The 21542-nt window shown below is 40.0% G+C and overlaps 1 protein-coding gene across 11 annotated transcripts in view; it reads left to right on the top strand.

The window, feature by feature from the left end:
- Window positions 1-17243, top strand: part of LOC127692350 (protection of telomeres protein 1-like) — a 73293-nt gene extending 56050 nt beyond the window's left edge. For 10 of the 11 annotated variants that reach the window (XM_052192608.1, XM_052192606.1, XM_052192605.1 and 7 more), the window contains 4 exons: window positions 1139-1227; window positions 2907-2998; window positions 14796-14901; window positions 16124-17243. In XM_052192608.1, coding sequence (XP_052048568.1) covers window positions 1139-1227; window positions 2907-2998; window positions 14796-14901; window positions 16124-16236 — 400 coding nt within the window. In that variant the 3' untranslated portion in view covers window positions 16237-17243. Of the gene's footprint in view, window positions 1-1138; window positions 1228-2906; window positions 2999-14795; window positions 14979-16123 lie in introns of those variants that run through there. The other variant, XM_052192611.1, reaches the window with a different exon arrangement.
- Window positions 17244-21542: the final 4299 nt, after the last annotated feature.

The raw sequence follows: 21542 nt of genomic DNA, 5'->3' as shown, positions 1-21542 counted from the left end.
ATAATTCTTTTGAAACAAGCACATTTGAGTATAGACAGTGAAGTTCCCTTCTATTTAATAGCTGACTTTGTAAAACTATCCATACTTGAATAAGGTGTAATAACTAACTGAATTTTTTTTTATAATTGGATATTTTGTTTACATTTCAAATGTTATCCCCTTTCCGGGTTTCCCCTCTGCAACCCCACTATCCAATCCCCCCTTACCCTGCTTTTATGAGGGTGTTCCCCCACCTACCCACCCTCTCCTGCCTCATTGCCCTAGCATTCCTCTATACTGGGGCATCAAGCCTTCATGGACCAAGGGTTTCCCCTCCTATTGATGCCAGATAAGGCCCATTCAGCTCCTTCAGTCCTTCCCCCTAACTCCTCCATTGAGGTCTCTGTGCTCAGTCTGATGGTTAGCTGCAAGCCTCCTCATCTGTATTGGTCAGAATCTGGCAGAGTCTCTCAGGCTCCTGTCAGCAAGCACTTCTTGGCATCAGCAATAGTGTCTGGGTTCGTTGTCTGCATGTGGGATGAATCCCCAGGTGGTGCACTGTCTGGATGGCTTTTCCTTCAGTCTGTGCTCCACTCTTTGTCCCTTTATTTCCTTTAGACAAGATCAATTATGGGTTAAAATTTTGGAGATGGGTGGGTGGCCCCATCCCTCAACCAGGGGGGCCATGCCTAACCTCTGGTATGGTCTTGAGAGGTTCTCCCTCCCCTTTGTGGGTATTTCAGCTACTGTCATTCCGCTGGGGTCCTTGGAGGCTCTTGCTTTCCTGGCATCTGGGACTTTGGTTGCTACCCCCAGTTCCCCATCCACGCTTGCTACACACCTCTGTTCAATTTCTTGACTCTGTGTATATCTCCTCCAACTCCTTCCATACCCGATTCTTACCCTCTTTTCCCCCCCCCCCTCCTGTCTTCCTCCCAGGTTCCTCCTACCCTTTACTTCCTTTGATTATTTTGTTCTCCCTTCTAAGTAGGACTGAAGCATCTACTCTTTGTTCTGCCTTTCTCTTGAGCTTCCTGTGGTCCATGAGTTGTATCAAGGGTATTCCATGCTCTCTGCCTAATATTCACTTATCAGTGAGTACTAACTGAATTTTATTGTATTTAAATACTTACCAGATTTTTCTTCTTATTCTCTTTAGATGTAAACAGTGCTCAAACTTGAAACCCATACAAAACCTAAGTACCATTACTAATAAAAGACTATGGATTCCTTCCTCTGTGGCAGAAGGTAAGCTGATTTTTTTTTTTGTATTTTTAATTCTGTCATCTCACTGATTTGTATGTCAATATTTTTGAATACTTATGGCAAAATTAGCTTAGCTTTTCTTAAGTGACATCTATTTGCAACAATTGTAATACAAAATAAGGACTATTTAAAATATTTGCTATCATTTCCAAGCATTTTAATTATAATTTCAATACTTGACCACTTGCTTTCCATTTAATTATTGATTGTATTACAGATCCTGAGAAAATCTTTGAGATCCATATTTAGTGTTAGAGCAGTTGTTGAGATGGTTGTTACTGTCTTCCAAGTCTTTGTTGTGCATAGCCTTTCTTTTTTAGCTTCCATGTTTGTAAGGCACGTACTTAAAGGTTTTCCTCTTAACTTTTAGATTGTCCTTAATTGTGAAGCTAGGTCTTCCTACTAGTGTGGGCCTACTAGTAGTGTTCTGTCTACTTGATTTATACTGCATTTGTATATCCATTTCCTGTTCCACAAGAACAACCACTCTTTATAGATCTCACAATATTGTGCCTCCATTGAGTCTATATTTTTAAGCCAAGTACTCTACCATCTTTTGTTATTTTCCCACACTTACAATTTTTTTTTTTTGTCTCCCCAGTATATGGTCATTTTGCCAACATTCTTTTCAGAGTTTGCCCTTCATAGCCATTGACAGGTAGTAGGTTTAGTTTGGACAACTCAAAGTACATTGAGAATTCTTAGTTTCATGGAATAGTATACTCAGCTTATTTCCTCTAGACTGAAGTTTTGTTTTCTAAACATGTACATATGTGCTTCTGATATTTTGTTTCTTTCATGGTTTGTACCATGTATCATGGTCTGTACCTCCTTTGGCCAGCAGGATGCCATATTACTTGGCGCGAGCTTCTCCTGTTGAGTTGGCAGTGCCATTTCGTGTGCTCCATTGCTTTGAATGTCAGCCTCCTTAGGGTTGCTTCAGTGTAACTCCTGACGTCTTCTGAAACTACATTCCTGTCTTCCTGCTTTTGCTTACTGCAATTGTTTCTGTGATCCAACTTACTGTTTTGACTTGGCTCCTTAATTAATCTTCCTAGAGGAATATGGATATACGTACAGAAGGAAACAGAATGTTCGATGCATCCATGCAGGGTTCCCTGCTAATTCTCATGTTTGGTATCTCCAGCTTATTCTTTATTACTCATCTTAGCAAATTATGGAACCCCAGATTTTGTCCTGGTTTTTCTTTCAACCAGATTACATCTCTGATGATGATAAGGATACTAATATTAGTAATAATAGTAATAAGAAATACTTTACTCATAATACAAAGGGGGATAAACTTAACAGTAGTAAACTTTGTATTGCTTTCAATAATATTCTATGATTTTCATTTTTTTAAATAAAGTAACTTGCAGTGAGTTACATTGTATTAATGGTTTTTTGTAGTTTCTACCAAGTATTAGGATACAATTCCTTATGTCGTGAGACTACTCCTGCATAAATATGGTGGAGTGTTCCAAAGTGATTCTGTTATTTGGCAGCTTTCATAAAGTGATCCTGGAGAAGAAAGCTTTCCTTTTCTTATAAATACCGTCAGTGAACATTATCCTCTCCTATGCACTATAATAAACCACCTTTGCTTTTACCTTGTAGAAAGTCTAGCAACCTGGAATGATGTGCTCTTTTTTCCTCACTAGTTCTGGGCATTGTACCTCTACAGTATGTGTTTGTTATGACTTTCATGTTTGATGATGGAACCGGAGTACTGGATGTCTACCTCAAGGATTCTGTAAGTAACAGACCTGGATAAAACAAAACAAAACAAACAAAAACAACAGAAAACATTTAATTGAAATTCACATTTAAAATCTTTAATATTCATCTTAGCTTTACTTCATCATAAGTTATCCAGAACTTTTTAGCCTAAAACTCAGTTTATCTTTATTGTATTCTTAAATGGATTTAAATAACTTAAAATATAAGAATGAAATACAGCCCATAAAGCTGAAATTATGTTTTTGTCTAAAGCATTTGAGTTTTCTATTATAAATCAATTTTTTAAAAATACAAAATTGAGATACCAAAATCTGAAGAGCCATTCTCCCTGACATTCAGAATTTCCACTACTGGGCGAATGAGCAGAAATAGAGCCACAGTGTCACAACCTTACTGTGTCCTGTAAGCCACCATAGTTTGATCTAAAAGAAAATGGAGAATACACATAAGTGTTACTCCATATATTGTGGAGCAGTCCAGAAGACCTCTGTCATTTCTGACACTAGTAGTTGTAAGTTGACAAGTTCTTGAAGCTGCCATTAGCTCTCACCTCCTCCCCTGTGAAGCCGAGAGTGTTACTTTTCCTGCACTTTGTGTAACAGTATAGATGGCATACTAGCAGCTAGGGAAGGTTGACCTAGGACAGTGGGTCTCAACTGTCTAATACTGCTGTTGTGGTTATAGTGACCCCAACGATAAAATTATTTTGTTGCTACTTTGTTAACTGGATTTTTAGGGTTTTTGTTGATTCCATTTTCGTCATGAATTTGCATGTCATCCTTGGGTAGGAACCTTCCTAACTCCTCTGTGTCATTCCAATCTTAGTTAGCACTTGCTTTGTTATTTTGGTTTGTTTGGGTTTTTTTCTGTTGTTGTTTGGATTTTGTTTTTTTACTTTTTAACTTACATAAATTGGAAAACAATACAAGATGAGATTAAGTGATTTCTTTTTTGTTGTTATTTCATACTGGACAGTTTGTCTAATCACTTATTTTTTTCCATTGGATATTTTATATATTTATATTTCAAATGTTATCCCCTTTCCAGGTTTCCCCTCTGTAAACCCCCTGTCCCATCCCCCCTTACCCTGCTTTTATGAGGATGCTTCCCCACCTACCCACAGACTTCTGCCTCACTGCCCTACCATTCCTCTGTACTGGGGAATCAAGCCTTCATGGACCAAGAGCCTCCCCTCCTCTTGATGCCAGATAAGGCCCATTCAGCTCCTTCAGTCCTTCCCCTAACTCCTCCATTGAGGTCTCTGTGCTCAGTCTGATGGTTAGCTGCAAGCCTCCTCATCTGTATTGGTCAGAATCTGGCAGAGTCTCTCAGGCTCCTGTCAGCAAGCACTTCTTGGCATCAGCAATAGTGTCTGGGTTCGTTGTCTGCATGTGGGATGAATCCCCAGGTGGTGCACTGTCTGGATGGCCTTTCCTTCAGTCTGTGCTCCACTCTTTGTCCCTTTATTTCCTTTAGACAGGATCAATTATGGGTTAAAATTTTGGAGATGGGTGGGTGGCCCCATCCCTCAACCAGGGGGGCCATGCCTAACCTCTGGTATGGTCTTGAGAGGTTCTCCCTCTCCTTTGTGGGTATTTCAGCTACTGTCATTCCTCTGGGGTCCTTGGAGGCTCTTGCTTTCTGGGCATCTGGGACTTTCTGGTTGCTACCCCCAGTTCCCCATCCACGATTGCTACACACTATTCAATTTCTTGACCAGTGTATATCTCCTCCATCTCTTCCCATACCTGATTCTTACTCTTTTTCCCCTCCCCCTCTTCTCTTCCTCCCAAGTCCCTCCCATCCTTTACTTGATTGTTCCCCCTTCTAGGTAGGACTGAAGCATCTACTCTTTGTTCTGCCTTTCTCTTGAGCTTCCTGTGGTCCATGAGTTGTATCGAGCGTATTCTATGCTCTTTATCTAATATCCACTTATTAGTGAATACATACCATGTATGGTCTGTTGTTACAGAGTTAACTCACTCAAAATGATATTTTCTAGATCCATCCATTTTCCTGCAAATTTCATGAAGTCATCGGTTTTAATAGCTGATTAGTCTTCCATTGTATAAATGTACCACATTTTCTGTATCCATTCCTCTGTTAAAGGACATCTGGGTTGTTTCTAGCTGCTGGCTATTATAAATATGGCTGCTATGAACATAGTGGAGCATGTGTTCGTATTACATGTTGGAGCATCTTCTGGGTATATGCCAGGAGTGGTGTAGCTGAGTCCTCCGGTAGTTCTGTTTTCTGAGGAACCGCCAGACTGATTTCCACAGTGTTTGTACCAGCTTACAATCCCTCCAGCCGTGGAGGAGTGTTCCTCTTTCTCCACATCGTTGACAGCATCTGCTGTCACCTGAGTATTTTATCTTAGCCATTCTGACTGTTGTCAAGTGGAATCTGAGGACTGTTTCGATTTACATTTCACTGATGACAAAGGATGTTGGACATTTCTTTAGGTGCTTCTTGGCCATTCCAGTTTCTTCAGTTGAGAATTCTTTGTTTAGCTCTGTAACACATTTTTTAATAGGGATATTTGGTTCTCTGGAGTCTAACTTCTTGAGTTATTTGTATATATTAGATACTTGCCCTGTATAGGATGTAGGATTGGTAAAGATCTTTTTCTAATCTGTTGGTTGCCATTTTGTCCTATTGGCAATGTCCTTTGCCTTATAGAAGCTTTGCAATGTTATGAGGTCCCATTTGTCTATTGTTGATCTTAGATTATAAGCCATTGGTATTCTGTTTAGGAAATTTTGCCCTGTGCCCATGTGTTTGAGGCTTTTCCCTACTTTCTCTTCTGTTAGTTTCAGTGTATCTGGTTTTATGTGTAAGTCCTTGATCCACTTGGACTTAAGCTTTGTATAAGGAGGTAAGAATGGATCGATTTGCATTCTTCTACATGCTGACTGCCAGCTGAACCAGCACCACTTGTTAAAAATGCTGTCTTTTTCTACTGGGTAGTTTTTACTCCTTTGTCAAAGATCAACTGACCATAGGTGCATGGGTTCATTTCTGCGTCTTCAATTCTATTCCACTGATTTTCCTGCCTGTCACTGTACCAGTACCATACAGGTTTTATCACTGTTGCTCTGTAGTAGAGCTTGAGCTCAGGGATGGTGATTCCCCCAGAAGTTCTTTTGTTGAGAAGATTTATTGTTGAGAATAGTTTTCGATATACTGGGTTTTTTGTAATTCCAAATGAATTTGAGAATTGGTCTTTTTATCTCTGTGAAGAATTGAGTTGGAATTTTGATGGGGTATTGCAATGAATCTGTAGATTGCTTTTGGCAAGATGCCATTTTTACTATATTAATGCTGCCAATCCATGAACATGGGAGATCTTCCCATTTTCTGAGATCTTCGATTTCTTTCTTCAGAGACTTGAAGTTCTTGTCATATAAATCTTTCACTTGCTTACTTAGAGTCACACCAAGGTATTTTATATTTTTTATGACTATTGTGAAGAGTGCCCTTTTCCTAATTTCTTTCTCAGCCTGTTTATCTTTTGAGTATAGGAAAGCTACTGATTTGTTTGAGTTAATTTTATATCCAGCCACTTTGCTGAAGTTGTTTATCAGGTTTAGTAGTTCCTTAATGGAATTTTTGGTGTCACTTAAGTATGCTATCATATCATCTGCAAATAGTGATATTTTGACTTCTTTCTTTTCAAGTTTTACCCCTTTGACCTCCTTTTGTTGTCTAATTGCTCTAGCTAGAACTTCAAGTACTATATTGAATAGAGACGGAGAGATTTAGCAGCCTTGTCTAGTCCCTGATTTTAATCAGATTGCTTCTGGTTTCTCTCTATTTAGTTTGGTGTTAACTACTCGTTTGCTATATATTGTTTTTACTATGTTTAGGTATGGATCTTGAATGCCTGATCTTTCCAAGACTTTTAACATGAATGGATGTTGGATTTTGTCAAATGCTCTTTCGCATCTAATGCAATGATCAAGTGTTTAATTTTCTTTGAGTTTCTTTATGTAGTGGATTACATTGATGGGTTTTCATATATTTAATCATCCCTGCATCCCTGGTATGAATGAAGCTATAATAAGCCTTAGCTTATTATAATAGCCAGAAGCTAAAAACAACCCAGATATCCCTCAACAGAAGAATGAATACAGAAAATATGGAACATTTACACAATGGAGTACTACTAGGCTATTAAAAACAATGACTTGGGCGGCGGCGGCGGCGGCGGCAGCGGCAGCAGTGGCTGCTCCAGCTGAAGGGCCATCAGCAGTGGAACCAAGGCGTCACAGGGACCAGTTAGGCCCTGCACCTACGACCACTGACCTTCGATGACCAGCCGGGCAGCAAGGCAGCATTACATCTCCAAGTCCTGCAAGTGGCTAGCTGGGCTTCCGAGCGGCCAGCTGGGAGAAGTCAGTGTGCTCCAGTGAATCCAGCGGGCCCCAGCGGGAGCCTTCGGGTGCCTGCTTTGGGATCGGAACAGCCTGGGCAGCAGCACACTGTCTACAAGCAGTGCAGGAGGTAAGCTGTGCACCAGAGGCCAACTGGGAAGGGGCAGCTTGCACTGGTGAGTCTAGCACTGACAAGATAAACTAACACCAGTGAGAACTAGATGGCAAAAGGCAAACGCAGGAACGTCACTAACAGAAATCAAGGCAATATGGCAACATCTGAACCCAATTCTCCTCTACCAACATGTCCTGGATACCCCATCACACCAGTAAAACAAGATTTGGATTTAAAATCACTGGTCATGATGCTGGTACAGGAACACATGAAGGACATACATAAAGAAATTCAGGAGAAAATGGATCAAAAGTTAGAAGCCCTTGCAAGGGAAACACAAAAATCATTGAAAGAAATCCAGGAGAATACAAAAGCCAACAAGGAGGAAATGCAAAAAACACTTAAAGAAATACAGGAGAACTTTGGTCAACAGGCTGAGGTCATGAAAGAGGAAACACAAAAATCTCTTAAAGAAATACAGGAGAACTTTGGTCAACAGGCTGAGGTCATGAAGGACGAAACACAAAAATCTCTTAAAGAATTACAGGAAAACACAAACATGCAAGTGAAGGAGCTAAGCAAAACCATCCAGGATCTAAAATCAGAAGTAGAAACAACTAAGAAAACTCAAAGGGAGACAACTTTGGAGATAGAAAGCCTTGGGAAGAAATCAGGGGACAGAGATGCAAATATCAACAACAGAATACAAGAGATAGAAGAAAGAATCTCAGATGCTGAAGATTCCATAGAAACCATGGACTCAACAGTTAAAGAAAATGCAAAATGCAAAAACTTATAACCCAAAATATCCAGGAAATCCAGGACACAATGAGAAGACCAAACCTAAGGATTATAGGCATAGATGAGAGTGAAGATTTACAACTTAAAGGGCCAGCAAGCATCTTCAATAAAATTATGGAAGAAAACTTCCCTAACCTAAAGAGAGAGATGCCCATGAATATACAAGAAGCCTACAGAACTCCAAACAGACTGGACCAGAACAGAAATACTTCCCGTCACATAATAATCAAAACACCAAATGTTCTAAACAAAGAAAGAATACTAAAGGCAGTAAGAGAAAAAGGCCAAGTAACATATAAAGGAAGACCTATCAGAATCACAGCAGACTTTTCACCTGAGACTATGAAGGCTAGAAGGTCCTGGGCAGATCTCATGCAGACTCTAAGAGAACACAAATGCCAACCAAAACTACTATATCCAGCAAAACTCTCAATCACCATAGATGGAGAAACTAAGATATTTCATGACAAAACCAAGTTTACCCAATATCTATCCACAAACCCGGCCCTAAAAAGGATAATAGGAGGACAACACCAATACAAGGAGGGAAACTTCACCCTGGAAAAAGCAAGATAGTAACCTTTCAACAAACCCAAAAGAAGTTAAGCATTCAAATTTAAAAAATAACGTCAAAAATGATAGGAAGTAACAATCACTATTCCTTAATATCTCTTAACATCAATGGACTTAATGCCCCAATAAAAAGACACAGACTAACTGAATGGATACGTAAACAGGACCCTACATTTTGCTGCTTACAGGAAACACACCTCAGGGTCAAAGACAAACACTACCTTAGAGTAAAAGGCTGGAAGACAATTTTACAAGCAAATGGTCTCAGGAAACAAGCTGGAGTAGCCATTTTAATATCAGATAAAATTGACTTTCAACCCAAAGTCATCAAAAGAGACCCTGAGGGACACTTCTTGCTGGTCAAAGGAAAAATACAAAAAGAAGAACTGTCAATCCTGAACATCTATGCCCCAAATGCAAGGGCACCCTCTTTCGTAAAAGAAACTTTATTAAAACAAAAAGCACACATTGCACCTAACACAATAATTGTGGATGACTTCAACACTGCACTTTCCTCAATGGACCGATCAGGAAAACAGAAACTAAACAGGGACACAATGAAACTAATTGAAGCTTTGGACCAATTAGATTTAACAGATATATATAGAACATTCTATCCTAAAACAAAAGAATATACCTTTTTCTCAGCACCTCATGGTACCTTCTCCAAAATCGACCATATAATTGGTCACAAGACAGACCTCAACAAATATAAGAAGATCGAACTAATCCCATGCCTCCTATCTGATCACTATGGAGTAAAAGTGGTCTTCAATAGCAACAGAAACATCAGAAAGCCCACATACACGTGGAAACTGAACAATACTCTACTCAATGATACCTTGGTCAAGGAAGAAATAAAGAAAGAAATTAAAGACTTTTTAGAACACAATGAAAATGAAAACACAACATACCCAAATCTATGGGACACAATGAAAGCAGTGCTAAGAGGAAAACTCATAGCCCTGAGTGCCTCCAAAAAGAAAATGGAGAGAGCATACATTACCAGCTTAATGACACACCTGAAAGCCCTAGAACAAAAAGAAGCTATTTCGCCCAGGAGGAGTAGAAGGCAGGAAATCATCAAACTCAGGGCCGAAATTAATCAAGTAGAAGCAAAGAGAACCATACAAAAAATCAACAATACCAGGAGCTGGTTCTTTGAGAAAATCAACAAGATAGATAAACCCTTAGCCAGACTGACCAAAGGGCAACAGAGAAAGTATCCAAATTAACAAACTTAGAAATGAAAAGGGAGATATAACAACGGAAACTGAGGAAATCCAAAAAATCATCAGATCCTACTACAAGAGCCTATACTCAACACAACTGGAGAATCTGGAGGAAATGGACAATTTCCTTGACAGATACCAAATACCAAAATTAAATCAGGACCAACTAGACCATCTAAACAGTCCCATAATGCCTAAAGAAATAGAAGGAGTCATAGAAAGTCTTCCAACCAAAAAAAGCACAGGACCAGATGGCTTCAGTGCAGAATTCTACCAGACCTTCAAAGAAGAGTTAACACCAATACTCTTCAAACTATTCCACAAAATAGAAACAGAAGGAACACTACCCAATTCCTTCTACGAAGCCACAATTACGCTGATACCAAAGCCACACAAAGATCCAACAAAGAAAGAGAACTTCAGACCAATTTCCCTTATGAACATCGATGCAAAAATACTCAATAAAATTCTTGCCAACCGAATCCAAGAACACATCAAAACGATCATCCACCATGATCAAGTAGGCTTTATCCCGGGAATGCAGGGTTGGTTCAATATACGGAAATCCATCAATACAATCCACTACATAAACAAACTCAAAGAACAAAACCACATGGTCATTTCATTGGATGCTGAAAAAGCATTTGACAAAATTCAGCATCCCTTCATGCTTAAAGTCTTGGAGAGAACAGGAATTCAAGGCCCATACCTAAACATAGTAAAAGCAATATACAGCAAACCGGTAGCCAGCATCAAACTAAATGGAGAGAAACTTGAAGCAATCCCACTGAAATCAGGGACCAGACAAGGCTGCCCCCTTTCTCCTTATCTTTTCAATATTGTACTTGAGGTACTAGCTCGGGCAATTCGACAACATAAGGAGGTCAAAGTGATACAAATTGGAAAGGAAGAAGTCAAACTATCATTATTTGCAGACGACATGATAGTCTACCTAAGTGACCCAAAGAACTCCACTAGAGAGCTCCTACAGCTGATAAACAACTTCAGCAAAGTGGCAGGTTATAAAATCAACTCAAGCAAATCAGTGGCCTTCCTATACTCAAAGGATAAGCAGGCTGAGAAAGAAATTAGGGAAATGACCCCCTTCACAATAGCCACAAACAGTATAAAGTATCTTGGGGTGACTCTTACCAAACATGTGAAAGATCTGTATGACAAGAACTTCAAGACTCTGAAGAAGGAAATGGAAGAAGACCTCAAAAAAATGGGAAAACCTCCCAGGCTCATGGATCGGTAGAATCAATATAGTTAAAATGGCCATTTTGCCTAAAGCACTATACAGATTCAATGCAATACCCATCAAAATCCCAACTCAATTCTTCACAGAGCTAGAAAGAGCAATTATCAAATTCATCTGGAACAACAAAAAACCCAGGATAGCTAAAACTATTCTCAGCAACAAAAGGAAATCTGGGGGAATCAGTATCCCTGACCTCAAGCAATACTACAGAGCAATAGTGTTAAAAACTGCATGGTGGGCTGGAGAGATGGCTCAGTGGGTAAGAGCACTGACTGCTCTTCCGAAGGTCATGAGTTCAAATCCCAGCACCCACATGGTGGCTCACAACAAGATATGACGCCCTCTTCTGGTGTCTGAAGACAGCTACAGTGTACTTACATATAATAAAAACTGCATGGTATTGGTACAGTGACAGGCAGGAGGATCAATGGAACAGGATTGAAGATCCAGAAATGAACCCACACACCTATGGCCACTTGATCCTTGACAAAGAGGCTGAAAACATCCAATGGAAAAAAGATAGCCTTTTCAACAAATGGTGCTGGTTCAACTGGAGGTCAGCATGCAGAAGAATGCGAATTGATCCATCCTTGTCTCCTTGTACTAAGCTCAAATCCAAATGGATCAAGGACCTCCACATAAAGCCAGACACTCTGAAGCTAATAGAAAAGAAACTGGGGAAGACCCTTGAGGACATCGGTACAGGGAGAAAGTTTCTGAACAGAACACCAATAGCGTATGCTCTAAGAGCAAGAATTGACAAATGGGACCTCATAAAATTACAAAGTTTCTGTAAGGCAAAGGACACCATCAAGAGGACAGATCGGCAACCAACAAATTGGGAAAAGATCTTCACCAATCCTACATCAGATAGAGGGCTAATATCCAATATATATAAAGAACTCAAGAAGTTAGACTCCAGAAAACCAAACAACCCTATTAAAAAATGGGGTACAGAGTTAAACAAAGAATTCTCACCTGAAGAACTTCGGATGGCGGAGAAGCATCTTAAAAAATGCTCAACTTCATTAGCCATTAGGGAAATGCAAATCAAAACAACCCTAAGATTTCATCTTACACCAGTCAGAATGGCTAAGATTAAAAATTCAGGAGACAGCAAGTGTTGGAGAGGGTGTGGAGAAAGAGGAACACTCCTCCACTGCTGGTGGGGTTGCAAATTGGTACAACCACTCTGGAAATCAGTCTGGCGGTTCCTCCGAAAACTGGGCACCTCACTTCCAGAAGATCCTGCTATACCACTCCTGGGCATATACCCAGAAGACTCCCCACCATGTAATAAGGATACATGTTCTACTATGTTCATAGCAGCCCTATTTGTAATTGCCAGATGCTGGAAAGAACCCAGGTATCCCTCAACAGAAGAGTGGATGCAAAAAATGTGGTATATCTACACAATGGAGTACTATTCAGCCATTAGAAACAATGAATTCATGAAATTCTTAGGCAAATGGATGGAGCTAGAGAATATCATACTAAGTGAGGTAACCCAGACTCAAAAGGTGAATCATGGTATGCACTCACTAATAAGTGGATATTAACCTAGAAAACTGGAATACCCAAAACATAATCCACACATCAAATGAGGTACAAGAAGAAAGGAGGAGTGGCCCCTGGTTCTGGAAAGACTCAGTGAAACAGTGTTCAGCAAAACCAGAACAGGGAAGTGGGAAGGGGTGGGTGGGAGGACAGGGGAAGAGAAGGGGGCTTGCGGAACTTTCGGGGAGTGGGGGGGGGCTAGAAAAGGGGAAATCATTTGAAATGTAAATAAATAATATCGAATAAAAAAAAAAACAATGACTTCATAAAATTTGCAGGCAAATGGATGGAACTAGAAAATATCCCAACTGAAGTAACCCAGATACAAAAGAACCATGGCATGTGCTAACTGATAAGTGGATATTAGCACAAAAGCTCAGAATACCTATTATACAACCCACAAACCATATGGAGCTTAAGAAGAAGGAAGACCAAAGAGTGGATGCTTCAGTGGTACATAGAAGGGAGAACAAAGTTATCACAGAAGGCAGAGAGATGGAGGGACCTGGGAGGGAGGGAGGAGGGGAGAGAAGAAAGTGGGGTCAGGATCAGGTAGTGGATGGGACAGTAGAGAAATACAGAGAGTCAGGAAATGGAATAAAAATATACAGCAATGGGTGATTAGGAACTGGGGGTAGCTTCTAGAAAGTCCCAGATGCTAGGGCATCAAGAGGCTCCCATGACCCAATAGGGATAACTTTAGCCAAAACATACAAAAAAGGGGAGATAGAACCTGTAGAGCCCCCCTACAGTAGATAGGTATGGCTCCCAATTGAGTGATGGTGCAACCCACCCATCTCAATATTTTAACCTAAAAATGTTCCTGTCCAAACGAAAGACAGGGACAAAACATGGGACAGAGAATGAAGGGAAGGCTATCCAGAGACCTCTCCACATTGGGATCCATCCCATCCTCAGACACCAACTCCCGACACTATTACTGATACCCAGAAGGAATTGCTGACAGGAGCCTGGCATGGCTGTTCTGTGAGAATTCTACCAGGACCTGACCAACACAAATGCAGACATTCACAGCCAACGAACAGACTGATCCCAGGGACCCCAATGGAAGAGCTAGGGGAAGGACTGAAGGAGCTGAAGGGGATTGCAACCCCATAGGAAAAACAATATCAACTAACTAGACCACCCAGAGCTCACAGGGATTAAACTACCAACCAAATAGTACACATGGAGGGACCCATGGCTCCAGATACATAGGTAGCAGAGGATGGCTTTATGTTACATTAATGGGAAGGAAGTCCCTTGGTCCTATGGAGGTTTGAAGACCCAGCATAGGGGGATGCTAGAGCGGAGAGTGTGAATGGGTGAGTGGTTTTGGGAGCACCCTCATAGAGGCAAAAGAGAGGGGGAATGGGGCATGGGATAGGGAGGTTTGTGGAGGAGTAACTGGGAAGGGGGATATCATTTGAAACAAAATGATTAAGGTAAATGAATAAAATTGAGAGTCAAATTAAAATAATTGAGAGAGAGAGAGAGAGAGAGAAATTCTTTTTTTCTTTCTTTTCTTTTCTTTTTGTTTTGTTTTTTTTTGTTTGTTTGTTTTGGTTTTTTTTTGTTGTTGTTGTTTTTTTGAGAAAGGGTTTCTCTGTATAGCCCTGGCTGTCCTGGAACTAACTCTGTAGACCAGGCTGGCCTCGAACTCAGAAATCCGCCTGCCTCTGCCTCCCAAGTGCTGGGATTAAAGGCATGTGCCACCACCGCACGGAGAGAGAAACTCTTAAAGAAGAGTATTGGGATTTAGCTTAGGCCAGTATTCTAGTCTACAACCTTAAGAGACTGAAGTCTATATAGGTCACTTTAGCAAATTGGTTACTGAAATTCTATGCATGGAAGCTTCTCAAATAATGAATATTCCTTTTTTTGGTCATTTTTAGGAGAAGTTTTTCCAGATCCCAGCATCAGAAGTCCTCACTGATGATGACCTTCAGAGAAATCTGGAAAGAATAATGAATGTCATTTGTCCTCCAGGAATAAAAATAGGTAGGCAGTATTTCAAAGGTGCTTCTTTCTCTTCCTTGAAAATGCACCTAGTGTGTATCTAGTCCACAGACTGTGTGGAAGGAAGCCAACTGAGTCCTTGGAAATTACTAAGTGTGAACAATATCTATCAATATCTTGATGAGATAGCGACAGAAATAAATATGAGTAACAAGGTTTGAAATATTTTGAAATATTTGTAAAGCATAGCACTTTTAGTCACAACATATTTGACTCTGAATTCGCATATATAGCATAGAAACATTGAAGCTGCAATTATGACAAATTGATGCTCTGTTTACTAGACACATGCCCTCAAATAAACTGCCTTTTTCAGTGGACTTCCTCTGGTACTAATGAGCTTCAAATTTTTCTATATTTAGTCTTCAAAGTTTATGAACTTTAGCCATTTTTGCACAAATACTGCTTCATCCACTGACTCCTGCCCTGGTAAAAATTGTACACATTGTAGCCACTGCCACTAAGTCCTTTTGTGGCCAGCATTTCTTTTCTGTTAGAATTTGGAGAAGTAATTATGTTGAGAAGTTTGATTGTTCTAGTAATTGTTCACAGGGACAGATCTCCCCTCTGTCACTATTGCTGATGGGACTGTTAGAGTTTGCTCCTGATTAGGGTTTCTTCCTCCCCAGCAGGTCTCTACAATGTAACATCAGTTCCCAAGAGATGGGAAATTTTGCTTTTCTGGAGCAAACTTTAATTGAGATTTGTTCCTTTTTTTCAATTTTAATTTGTCTTGCATATTGCACTTAGTATACATAGGTTTCCAAAAATAAGTCTGTGGACCTTGGAATCTTTTCAAATATACACATGCATGGCCAAGCTTGATTGCCATACTGGATGCCTTGCAGACCTACGGGGGCCTCTGTTGTTGTTAGAAAAGAGCGCGCCCTGCTCCTTGCCAGGTGCCATGGTTGGCATTATTGCTGCCAGTTGTGCAGGTCACAGGTAAGGCTTAAAGTGAGTTGATCTCAAGTTCAGGTTCCACCTCCTCCTAATTAGTCAGGGAAGAGAAAGAGGAGGCCCACACGCAGTCAGCTCAAGAAGAGGAGCAAAACATTTGTGAGACGATATGCTACCTCTGCTGTCAAGAGTTTTACAAACTCTTAATCACCTTCATCTGAGGATGGGAACAATTCTAATTAATCAGCATTACTAGTTCTGTGGTTCAGTGGCTGAATGACATGCCCTCCCTCTTGGTCTGTAGATGCGTACCCGTGGCTGGAGTGCCTCATCAAGTCCTACAATGTCACGAGTGGAACGGAGCATCGAATTTGTTACCAGATATTTGACACCATGGTCGCAGAAGACATCATCTAGTGCTGCTGTTCTGTGCAGTGGGTGGCGTGGGGGTTATAGTCCTACAAAACGGTATGACTGTGACTCTAGAAAGGCACTCTCTGTTGTTGAGTTATCCATTCTTATTTTCACCATAGTTTTAAGTTCTCTTATACAGAAAGATATTGTATTGTTATTTATACCTTCTTGTAAATATGCCGAAATGTCTTTTTTCTCACCATGCCCAGAGTGACAACTAGATTACAAAATAAGGCCATATTTTGTGTGGAGAAACCCAAGTTTTCATTTCCCCTTCAGGGAACCTCTGTTGTTACCAGACGTTGGAGGTCTGTTTTCTGCACAAGACACTTGGCTTTGTGCTGTTCACTGACCCTCTCTAGCTGGGTTTATAGTCTTGTCCTGAGTCTTATACAAGAGCTGATAGTAATTTGAGTGCAGCACATCCTGTTCTTGAGTCTCTTAGCTCAGAGGCGGGTACTGTTCTTTCATCCTCTCCCATTTTACTTCAGTTTTATACAGAGGAATTGCTTAGCCAGTCCTGGTGTAAGAAATCTTCCTGTGCATTCACATGAGTGTCTTGCTACCCGAGTTCCCCTTGAATGAAGTTTTGTCTGAGTTACTGATGTACTAAAAGGATCTTTACTGAGCCATGGCAGAATTGTTTTGTTTGATGCTGTGTCGTCCATCTTAGGATGAGTCTATCACTGCGAACCAGATGCTATATTTGATTTCTGCTTCTCTCTGTAAATACTATCTATTATTCCATCCCACATCAGCTAATGGAGGTTTACGATGGTGGAGAATGAAATGTTTAAAATAGTGACTGTTCAAATGAGTGCATTTGCTAAAGAGGGAGACTTAACACACTATGAATGAGAAAAAAATGTAAACAACAATTAGCAGCTGAAGGTGGGAACTCATAGGTGGTTCTAGGATGTATAGAATTTGTTTGGAAGGATAGGGAATCATATTCTCAATATTCCATAGTCCCACATAGTCTTCTTGATGCTGTCTTCCTTCCTTCTTTCTCTCTCTCTCTCTCTCTCTCTCTCTCTCTCTCTCTCTCTCTCTCTCTCTCTTTCTCTCTCTCTCTCTCTTTCTCTTTCTTTCTTTCTTTCTTTTTTTAAATAGTAGGTGGATCCTGGCTAACCCCAGTTCTCTATTCTTATCATCTCAAGAATTACCTGTTATACTACTTTTCTCTCTCTTATATTCCTGAAAATAACACAGCTGTAATTAAATAGATTTTCATTTTGATGTAAACATATTGTGATAGTTTCTATATGCTTGGTTCATGGAGTAGCACCATGAGATGTGGCCTTGTTGGCATATGTTTGGCCTTGTTAGAGGAAGTGTATCACTGTGGGTGTGGGCCTTAACACTCTATCCTAGCTGCCTTTGGAACAAGAGGTGGAACTCTTAGAAGCTCCTCTAGTCCCATATTTGCCTGGAAACTGCCATGCTCCTGCCTTCATGATAATGAACTGAACCTCTGAACCTGTAACCCAGCCCCATTTAAATGTCCTTAGTCATGGTGTCTGTTCCTCGCAATAAAACCCTAAGACTGAGGTTGATTCCAGGGACTAGGTTATTGCTGTGTTAGGCCTAACTATGCCTTTGGTTGGAAGAATGTGGATTTGGGGACTTTGGATTTGGAAAGAAGTGGAAAACTTTAGTGCTTAATGGGCCATCTTAGTAGGAATATAGATTTTTTGTTGTTGTTGTTGAGGTTGATTTAACTGTAGAAGCCTGGCTCTAGAAGTTTCAGAGGAAAGGGATTTTAATATGTTACTGAGAGACTGTTGTGATAAAGGCCGGCCTGTGACAGAGCAAGTTCTAGGTGAAGAAAGCTTTTTAAGTCCAGGTGTAGTAGCATCCACTTTAAATCCCAGGATTCAGGGAACAGAGCCATGCAGATCTCTTGAGTTCAAGGTCTGTCTGCAGAACAAGTTCTAGGACAATCAAGCTTAGGCATTGAGGGAGTTGGAAAACCCAAAGCTGGTAATAGAATAAGGGAGCCATGTTCCAGCCCCAACAAGCAGCAGAACTCAGCCATGTGGCTCTGCCTTTAGAGTCAAGAATAGAAGGGACTACTGGAACAATTGATCCTGGTTAGCTGGAGCTAAGAAATTAATAGTGATTAGGAAAAGACCAGCATCTGTGAAGTGAAGTCTTCTGGGAAGTGTTTTCTGAGAACAAAGAAGCTGTGTTGCAGAGATAGACAAGGTTATACCTCATGATGCAGAGATAGCCAAGGTTATACCTCATGATGCAGCCGGACTTGGCAATGTGTTAGAATTACCTAGAAGTGTTACTGGTTTTGAAGTTATGAAGGAGTCATGGAGAACAGCTGAGGCTTGGTACTGTGAGAGGCCAGGGAAGGCCACTGGTGAAGTTGCAGACCCAGTTGCAGTTGAGAGAAAAAACGGTGTGTGAAAAGGGAACTTAGGTTTGTATTGTGAACAGCATATAAGGACCTTATAGTTTTGGGAAAGGTGCTTCTAATAATTGAGAAGTTGACAGTGGGGTAGGGAAAAGAAAATTTTAGAAATTTAGTTATCTGGCAACACTAGCAGACATACTATTATGGGAGGGGGAAATATCACAGGGGAACTGCCCTTAGACAATAAACTACAGATAAGTAATAGCTGGTAAACAAAGCACTATAATGGATATCCCATCCCATACCACCCTTGGGCATATAAGCAAAGGACTCTATATCCCTGTTATACTGTGTATTTCAGGAACCTTTAGAGGAAGTTATTCTTGACATGATTGCTACTTGTTATAACAAAGTTATAGAAGCTGACAATGCTTATCAACTTGTTTAAAACAGTAACCAGTGGAATTCTGCTTGTAGAAAGGGGACAAAATAAAGAAAACAAAATCAGAAGGATTGGCGTTTGTTCAGGAATAGGCAACCTACTCATGTATGTTTTATGATTAAAATTCTTAGAGAGGAACTGAGGCTACCTTTCACGTGTAAATTTCTCCATCTCCACACTGTACCCTAGCTCTGGCCTCATTGGCCCTGCAACGATGAGCCCTTCCTAGAACATAGCCTTAACCATTTGTCTTCCTTTTCCGTCATTTCTGCTTCCTCCTCAGCCATGTTCCTTGGGCTTTGAGGGTGTGATATCTGTCTCACTGCGGGCTGAGCCTCCAACAGCCACTGGGTGTCTTGGGAAAGTCGTTTTCTCTATTTACTGTAATTCTGTGGGAAAAGCAGCTTCTCTGACCAAGGCTGATTAGCATTTATCTGTGGATTTACATGCAGCAATTTAGGAAGCAGTTTAATGCTCTGTTTGAGTTTTCAGTTTACAACTTTAAGGTTCAAAAAGCAGTTTGATCCACAGATACATTGTCTCTTTACTCTCTTTAGGGCTTGTTTTAACAACTGTTTTATCCAATATTGCAAAATAGGTAAAATGTAAATACAGATGATATTACTGGGTCTAAACATAGGTCCTCATTTGTCAAATGAATGGCACTCTCAGTTTCAACCCTGCAAAGTTACCACACCTGTCACTGAACACTGATGACGGCTGCTTTAGCAACCTATTGAAGGGACAGTTAATGTGGGGTTTATGGCTCGTTACAAGGATGGAAGATCTGATAGATGACCCAATCTATTTCTGGGCACGTTGTTAAATATGATCAGGCCGATTATTCAAGGCCGTAGCCAGTATCAAGCCTATTTTTCCTGTGCTGTGGAGGAAATGTCATAATACTTTTACATGAATATCCATATCCTGTACTCTTTACTAACCAGTGCCACCCTTGTGTCTACAATTTACATGGACCCAGTTGGCACCATCCTCAAATTCTATGGACAAACCACTCCCATATTCGTGAAGTCATCAATCAAACTAGAGATGTGGAGGAATAACCCTTAAAGGTACTAACATTATTGGGGAATTCTGGTGTCTTCACCAGAGGATGCTAGGGAAGTTGAGGTCTTTGGAGTTCTTAGTAACATTACTAAAATAATTTAAACCTGGACTCATAAATAGAAGCTCAAGGAAAATTTTATTACATATTAAAAGAATTATCAGGGGAGGCAAGCTGTATATCTCAGTAGCTGTGTGGAAGAGACGTGGAGAAATTTAAGCCATATGACAAGGGTAATAACCAGACATATGGCAGATAACAAGCAACATGTCACGAAGACAACATTAGAGAAAACATGAAGAAAAAAATCTTAGGGAAAAAAGCGAACTTAGAAAAAGAAGAAAAATATTTTTCTAAGTAATTCAGAAAAATTGGGCATTATTAGAATGCAACATCACTATATAACAGACTGTACTATAGAATGGGAATTTGGGGAAAGAAGTATATCATAAAAAATTAATTATTTTGGTTATCTTGTTAGCATAGCTCATGGTAGGCCCATGTTTCCTGGGTTAGGCCTAAAATCCTGAGGATGGTCCATCATCAAGAGGACTCCCTGTCAAAAGTAGAATGTTATATTTCCACTCACTCTAGAGATACTATTCTCTTAACCAGGAGTATTTTCCTTAATAAGTCTTTATTGCTACTGTAGCATAGGGATATATGTAGTGATATGGAGGAAAGTTTTAGATTAGTATCCATACACATATGGTTAACTTTCATTTATTTTCTCCTTTGACAATTTTATACATTTGTGGAATGTATTCTTCTTACTTTTTTGCTCACCCTTTTCTATCTTTCATTTCTGTCGACCCCATCCTCTTTCTAAGTTCCTTTAACACAATCATGTCTTCATATTACTCCTTGTCAACTAAATCACTTTAACCAGAGTTCCCAGAGTGTTGATGGTCTAAGGCTATCCATTGGCGCTAGGGCAGCTACCTGTTAATACACAATGACTGAAAGCCAATCCTCTGCAAGCTCAATTAACCCATTGATGAGCAGAGTAGAACATGGCCTCTGAACACCTCACTGATTCTTTGTTCTATGATAGACATAGGCACATACAACCTCTCAACACAAACATGGGTTGCCATATACAAATATTTTTTTCAAGACCTATGCAATCAATAAATAGACTATAAAAATCTCACACTAATGTAACTATTTGCTAGATGTTGTGGGGTTTCATTCATAGATATCTTTGACTGCATGTGCCAAGACCCATCTCTGTTACTATAATTTATATTGTTAGTCTGTTTAAAGGATTTCAGTCATGCTGTTGTAAAATTACACTATTGAGTTCATCTAATTAGATGATAGATTCAAACTCCATATTTCTATATTTGGTTATATTATCTGGTTCTGAATCTGAAAAGATAGAATATTTTCTAAGGTGACACGTTTCTACCCATACTATAATTCTCTTTGAGTTA

Source organism: Apodemus sylvaticus, chromosome 9, assembly GCF_947179515.1.
Source record: "Apodemus sylvaticus chromosome 9, mApoSyl1.1, whole genome shotgun sequence".
NCBI lineage: Eukaryota > Metazoa > Chordata > Mammalia > Rodentia > Muridae > Apodemus > Apodemus sylvaticus.
This window is presented reverse-complemented; position numbering and strand designations above follow the sequence as displayed.